The sequence below is a fragment of the Electrophorus electricus genome, chromosome 13 (genome assembly GCF_013358815.1).
Source record: "Electrophorus electricus isolate fEleEle1 chromosome 13, fEleEle1.pri, whole genome shotgun sequence".
NCBI lineage: Eukaryota > Metazoa > Chordata > Actinopteri > Gymnotiformes > Gymnotidae > Electrophorus > Electrophorus electricus.
In genome coordinates, this window is record NC_049547.1 from 756,065 (window position 1) to 763,564 (window position 7,500).

Genomic DNA, 7,500 nt, shown 5'->3' on the forward strand with positions numbered 1-7,500 from the left:
GAGAGGAAAACAGTTAGTGCCAGCATAAAAGCAGAGGTGAGAGAAAGGGAAAGATCATGTGACGCAGTGGTTAATCAAATGTGATCTGGGATCATGTGACGCAGTCATTAATCAAATGTGATCTGGGATCATGTGATGCAGTCATTAATCAAATGTGATCTGGGATCATGTGATGCAGTCGTTAATCAAATGTGATCTGGGATCATGTGACGCAGTCGTTAATCAAATGTGATCTGGGATCATGTGATGCAGTCATTAATCAAATGTGATCTGGGATCATGTGATGCAGTCGTTAATCAAATGTGATCTGGGATCATGTGACGCAGTCATTAATCAAATGTGATCTGGGATCATGTGACGCAGTCATTAATCAAATGTGATCTGGGATCATGTGACGCAGTCATTAATCAAATGTGATCTGGGATCATGTGGTGCAGTCATTAATCAAATGTGATCTGGGATCATGTGACGCAGTCATTAATCAAATGTGATCTGGGATCATGTGGTGCAGTCATTAATCAAATGTGATCTGGGATCATGTGACGCAGTCATTAATCAAATGTGATCTGGGATCATGTGGTGCAGTCATTAATCAAATGTGATCTGGGATCATGTGGTGCAGTCATTAATCAAATGTGATCTGGGATCATGTGATGCAGTCATTAATCAAATGTGATCTGGGATCATGTGGTGCAGTCATTAATCAAATGTGATCTGGGATCATGTGACGCAGTCATTAATCAAATGTGATCTGGGATCATGTGACGCAGTCATTAATCAAATGTGATCTGGGATCATGTGACGCAGTCATTAATCAAATGTGATCTGGGATCATGTGGTGCAGTCATTAATCAAATGTGATCTGGGATCATGTGGTGCAGTCATTAATCAAATGTGATCTGGGATCATGTGGTGCAGTCATTAATCAAATGTGATCTGGGATCATGTGACGCAGTCATTAATCAAATGTGATCTGGGATCATGTGGTGCAGTCATTAATCAAATGTGATCTGGGATCATGTGGTGCAGTCATTAATCAAATGTGATCTGGGATCATGTGGTGCAGTCATTAATCAAATGTGATCTGGGATCATGTGACGCAGTCATTAATCAAATGTGATCTGGGATCATGTGACGCAGTCATTAATCAAATGTGATCTGGGATCATGTGGTGCAGTCATTAATCAAATGTGATCTGTGACTGTGTGCTTCTGCCTGCAGGTCCTTTCTACTATCATTTCAGAAGGAGGAAATAGGAAGTACTCATATCTGGATCTCGCAAGGACTCCCAGGATGAGACGACTGGCTCTGTTGACTGGCGCCACCTGGTGGGAAGACGCATATTTATTCAATCAGTTCTATAAGCAGATTTTTGTGTCTATTTTGCTAAATATATTCACATAGACATGATATCAGGAACACATTGGGTGAGTTCAGATCCTTTCTGATCAGTGTTTGTATGTTTTTCAAGCAAATAGCTGAATGCTATTCCAGACACCAGTCTGGCAAGGGTGCCACATTAGAGCATGAAAAACCAAAACTGTGTCTGAATGGAGGTCAAGCGCTGAACATGGTGTCACAGAAAATGGCTCATGTTTGGTCCTGCAAAGTCACTGAGATGTAACAGTGATTTCATCTGTGTGGTTTCTAACAGAGCAGCCCTGCCAGCACTCCTGTAGCAGATAAGCTCTCTCACCCTCCCCACACACACACACTCTTTCATTTTTCAGGTATGGTGTAGCTTCCACCTACTACGGGATCAGTTTTAACATCAAGGGCTTCGAACTGGACTTCTACCTGAACCAGTTTCTGTACGGAGCCGTGGAGTTACCCTCCAAGTTCCTCATCTACCACCTGCTTGACCAGATTGGACGCCGCAAAACAGAGGCCGGCAGCCTCCTGCTGACCAGCTCCTGTCTTCTCATGAACGTCTTCATACCCAAAGGTAAGTTCACATCATATATCACATTTCCAGCATCTGACCAATGCACTCTTGACCTTGACCTCACACCCATGACCTTGGTGTTGCTAGAACCAAGTGCCACCTGCTCGACCAAGTGAGCTTTGTTTACTGACTGTCAGGCTGATGTGATGCACACACTGATGAAGTTTGAATGAGGATGTAAGTTGAAGTAATGAATAAAACTTCAGGGTGTGTGTTTTTGTGTGTTCCAGATCAGTGGATAGTGCGTTCAATTATAGGAGTTCTGGGTAAAGGTTTTGCTTCAATTTCCTTCGGAACACTCGTGTTGTACAGCTCTGAACTTTACCCCACTGTCATTAGGTAACCTCCCACTCTCTGAACTGTACCCACTGTCATTAGGTAACCTCCCACTCTCTGAACTTTACCCCACTGTCATTAGGTAACCTCCCACTCTCTGAACTGTACCCACTGTCATTAGGTAACCTCCCACTCTCTGAACTGTACCCACTGTCATTAGGTAACCTCCCACTCTCTGAACTTTACCCCACTGTCATTAGGTAACCTCCCACTCTCTGAACTGTACCCACTGGCATTAGGTAACCTCCCACTCTCTGAACTGTACCCACTGGCATTAGGTAACCTCCCACTCTCTGAACTGTACCCACTGGCATTAGGTAACCTCCCACTCTCTGAACTTTACCCCACTGTCATTAGGTAACCTCCCACTCTCTGAACTGTACCCACTGGCATTAGGTAACCTCCCACTCTCTGAACTGTACCCACTGGCATTAGGTAACCTCCCACTCTCTGAACTGTACCCACTGGCATTAGGTAACCTCCTACTCTCTGAACTGTACCCACTGGCATTAGGTAACCTCCCACTCTCTGAACTGTACCCACTGGCATTAGGTAACCTCCCACTCTCTGAACTGTACCCACTGTCATTAGGTAACCTCCCACTCTCTGAACTGTACCCACTGGCATTAGGTAACCTCCCACTCTCTGAACTGTACCCACTGGCATTAGGTAACCTCCCACTCTCTGAACTGTACCCACTGGCATTAGGTAACCTCCTACTCTCTGAACTGTACCCACTGGCATTAGGTAACCTCCCACTCTCTGAACTGTACCCACTGGCATTAGGTAACCTCCCACTCTCTGAACTGTACCCACTGGCATTAGGTAACCTCCCACTCTCTGAACTGTACCCACTGGCATTAGGTAACCTCCCACTCTCTGAACTGTACCCACTGGCATTAGGTAACCTCCCACTCTCTGAACTGTACCCACTGGCATTAGGTAACCTCCCACTCTCTGAACTGTACCCACTGTCATTAGGTAACCTCCCACTCTCTGAACTGTACCCACTGGCATTAGGTAACCTCCCACTCTCTGAACTGTACCCACTGTCATTAGGTAACCTCCCACTCTCTGAACTGTACCCCACTGTCATTAGGTAACCTCCCACTCTCTGAACTGTACCCCACTGTCATTAGGTAACCTCCCACTCTCTGAACTGTACCCCACTGTCATTAGGTAACCTCCCACTCTCTGAACTGTACCCACTGTCATTAGGTAACCTCCCACTCTCTGAACTGTACCCCACTGTCATTAGGTAACCTCCCACTCTCTGAACTGTACCCACTGTCATTAGGTAACCTCCCACTCTCTGAACTGTACCCCATTGTCATTAGGTAACCTCCCACTCTTCCAGAGCCAGGTGCTATGCCATGCTAATGCCACTGTGTTAAATCAATGTTCATGCAAATATCAGATATCAGAATGAGAAACCTTTTCCCATTTTAGCGATGCTCATTATGCACCTCGTTCATATTAACAGGCAGAATGGTATGGGATATAACTCATTCATGGGTCGAATGGGAGTGGCCATAGTCCCTTTGATCCTATTATTGGACGACATGTGGGGGCAACTTTCTCAGGTGATCCTGTGTGCCATCGCACTATTCGCTGGTCTGATTGTCTGTCTCCTACCTGAGACGCAGGGCAGGTGTCTGCCGGAGACTCTGGAGGATGTTGAAGGGACAAGGTGAGGTCTTAGCTGCACTGTTTCTTCTTAACCTTCTGGTGGGTTGGCAGTCATCCTGTCAGTCATACTGGGTTGCCAGTATGTTCATAAACTAAAATACATTTTTGGATTATTTTCTTACCTTCAATTGCAGCAACTGCCAAGATGTAATCCCAGCAGAGGCGGAAGAGAAGGAGGAACGAGAAAATGTCCAGATGCAAATGTCATGATCTCTCATATTATGCATTCAATTTGCTCACAATAACTATACTGATTAATGATGGACATAATTTAGAATTGAGCGGTGAGGAAAACCTCCCTAGAGCACGAGGAAGAAACCTGGAGAGGAACCAAGACTCAGAGGAGGGGCCGTCCTCCTCTGATAGACAACAGTCACCACAACAGTAACAATTTTAAGAGAAAAATAACTAATAATAAAATAAAAAAATAATAAAACATAAGCAGTTAATGTTTAGTCCAACTTTCTAAATGCATTTTATCTTTGAAAATTTTATGATAAATCCATATTCTCATTACTAATCCTGTTCTGGTGTAAAGCAGTTCCATATCTAACAGGATTATTTCATTTTAATGTCAAATCCCCTGATAAAAGGAGACTTTGTGGCCCCTCACAGATTGGACAACGGTCAGATTCCATGCGGTCAGTTTGTTCCCTCTGAGGGTTTCTGTATGTATTTAGTTGTTAATGGCTTTTGCCATTGATTGTAAAGAGGATTATAAGTTTGAAGTAAATATTTCCACAGGTTTTCTTTAGCCTTCCATTATGTTCCAGCCATAGTTTTGAACACAGTTCTAGATATATTAAGGTCCCCAGGCAGTTCTAATGATTGTATATTGTATATCACACCTGCCTGACAGTGGCTTCCATGTTGGGGACAAGCAGGTAAATGGTCTCCAGTAGGGAGGTCTCCAGGTAACTGGTCTCCAGTAGGGAGGTCTCCAGGTAACTGGTCTCCAGTAGGGACAGTGTGTGCAGAGTTCATCCTTCTGACATCACTCAAGACAGACTGGGTTAGATTATCGCTAATCTCATGAAGACCTGAACTGCTTCCACAAAAGTGTTACTGCATAAATCACAATGTGCAGACCACTGGAACTACTCAAGGATGTGGGCGTGGCTATAACTCCTCTGGTCTTCTTATTGGACAAAATGTGCCCGGCTCTTTCCCGGGTGTCTCTGTGATCAGGCAGTCCTGTGTGTGGTCATGCGGTTTGTTAGTTCGGGAACCTGACAGCTTCCTGATGAAGATGATTATGTGGAGAAGAGGCTCCTGCAGGCGACAGTGTACAGTCTCAGAAGGCCTCTGTATGTTGGACTGATGCCAGGACATCACCAGATGGACCGAAAGAAACAATATTACTGCAGTGAAGACCAGGTGGTTTGAATGAGGACACTGTTTTTTACTAACACACCTTACATTTGGAGATAATGTAGCAGAACTGGATAATATATATAAATATAGTATAAATAAAGTAATACAACGTTTTGGGGTATCTTAAGGTCAGAGACCTTTTTAAGTCTGTATGTGCAGAACAGAGTCTCTAATGCAGGTGGTTTCAAGGATTCTGTACAAGTCTAAGGCAGATCACTGAATTGTTCCCGTGAGAAATATCGTCATTAGTACTGGGAAAAGATCATCTTTGCTACAAGACTGTGAGAAGTTCTGTGGAAAAACAAGCTTCCTTGTCTTACCAAGGACAGAGTGGAGCAGGAGAAAGACTTTTATTTTGAAGGTGTTTGGTGGTGTGAGTCAACATCTTTGCTTAAAAAAACAAGGAAAATCCTCCACTGGGACATAGTGGTTTCAACTTACATAATGATGCGTATCAATTAGCATATATTGAATAAAAGGACTATAAAAATGTGTGTTCTTTGTGTGATTGTTAGACATTCTCTGAACAATGTCCCATTTGTAACATTGAGCTCAGAATACAGATGGGACAAGCTATTCTCTTCAATTAATTCCAGAGTCTGCACCTTTATTTTCGATATAAAGTGTACTTTATAAAATTACTGGAATGTGGGAAAAATCTAGGAACCACAAAGGTTTCAGTCACCCCACTTCTTACATTGACTTCGTGGAACATGAGAAACCCCAGGCCCGTTAAACCGGAAAACTCTCAAATGGTGTAGATTACATTTGATCTGGAATTACAAACTCTTTTTTCTGTTCTGTTTTTAACATCACGGAGGAAGAGAAGGAGCGGGGTGAACAGTGAGAATGAGAACACGTCACGTTAAAACAGATCGTTCTGGAGTGTGGAATGCAGCGCCCCCTACAGGGGAATAGCGCAGGTGACTGAAGGTGGTACGCAGTAAGTTCTGGGCAGAATTTATCATAAGTGGGTGAGAGTTTAGAGGTTGGAACAGGGAGTAGAGAGAGAGAGAGAGAGAGAGAGAGAGAGAGAGAGAGAGAGAGACAGGGAGAGAGAGAGAGAGAGACAGGGAGAGAGAGAGAGAGAGAGAGAGAGAGAGAGAGAGAGAGAGAGAGAGACAGGGAGAGAGAGAGAGAGAGAGAGAGAGAGAGAGAGAGAGAGAGAGAGAGAGACAGGGAGAGAGAGAGAGAGAGAGAGAGACAGGGAGAGAGAGAGAGAGAGACAGGGAGAGAGAGAGAGAGAGAGAGAGAGGGAGAGAGAGAGAGAGAGACAGGGAGAGAGAGAGAGAGAGAGAGAGAGAGAGAGAGAGAGAGAGAGAGAGAGACAGGGAGAGAGAGAGAGAGAGAGAGAGAGAGAGAGAGAGAGATGGTCTTTCTCCCATGCTGTCATTTCACAACTTTAATTGATTGGAATATTATGAGACTAGACTAGAATATTGGAGAAACTCTACAATTTCATTTTTTTTATTAGCATGCACGTGAAACGAACATTTACAGGCTTCAGCTCAGCAGCATCTGTGAAATGTGTGTGTGTGTGTAGTGCGTGCATGTGTGTGTGTAATGTGCACGTGTGTGTAGTGCGTGTGTGTGTGTAGTGCGTGCGTGCGTGTGTGTGTGTAATGTGCACGTGTGTGTGCGTGTGTGTGGTGCATGTGTGTTTGTGTGTGTGTGTGTGTGCGTGTGTGTGGTGCATGTGTGTGTGTGTGTTTGTGTGTGTGGTGCATGTGTGTGTGGTGCATGTGTGTGCGGTGCGTGTGTGTGTGTGTGTTTGTGTGTGTGTGTTTGTGTGTGTAGTGCGTGCGTGTGTGTATAATGTGCACGTGTGTGTAGTGCGTGTGTGTGTGTGTGTGTGTAATGTGCACGTGTGTGTAGTGCGTGTGTATGTGTGTGTGTGTGTAGTGCGTGCATGTGTGTGTGTAATGTGCATGTGTGTGTAGTATGTGTGTGTGTGTGTGTGTGTGTGTGCATGTAAGCAAATCAAGGAGGGGTTTTACTTTGACACACTACTCCTGTTGTCTGTGAGACACAGATGAACATTTATTTATTTTTATTCATAGTGTAATATTAATAAAATACATACAAAAGCATTTCTGTAACATGGACAAAACAGAATGCGTTCCCATTTGTGGATTACTGAAGTGCGGTTAATTTTC

General features: G+C 44.1%; 2 protein-coding genes across 3 annotated transcripts in view; one reads left to right on the forward strand and one right to left on the reverse strand.

The window, feature by feature from the left end:
• Positions 1–5,817, forward strand: part of slc22a7b.3 (solute carrier family 22 member 7b, tandem duplicate 3) — a 9,146-nt gene extending 3,329 nt beyond the window's left edge. Inside the window, exons 5-10 of the mRNA XM_035532525.1 lie at positions 1–36; positions 1,222–1,328; positions 1,731–1,945; positions 2,176–2,284; positions 3,765–3,971; positions 4,105–5,817. The exon at positions 1–36 is cut by the window's left edge and continues 88 nt beyond it. Coding sequence (XP_035388418.1) covers positions 1–36; positions 1,222–1,328; positions 1,731–1,945; positions 2,176–2,284; positions 3,765–3,971; positions 4,105–4,180 — 750 coding nt within the window. The 3' untranslated portion in view covers positions 4,181–5,817. The remainder of the gene's footprint in view (positions 37–1,221; positions 1,329–1,730; positions 1,946–2,175; positions 2,285–3,764; positions 3,972–4,104) is intronic.
• Positions 5,818–7,379: 1,562 nt separating this feature from the next.
• Positions 7,380–7,500, reverse strand: part of crip3 (cysteine-rich protein 3) — a 24,914-nt gene continuing 24,793 nt past the window's right edge. For both annotated transcript variants that reach the window (XM_035532692.1, XM_035532693.1), the window contains exon 7: positions 7,380–7,500. This exon is cut by the window's right edge and continues 126 nt beyond it. In XM_035532692.1, the coding sequence (XP_035388585.1) occupies positions 7,492–7,500 (9 nt within the window). In that variant the 3' untranslated portion in view covers positions 7,380–7,491.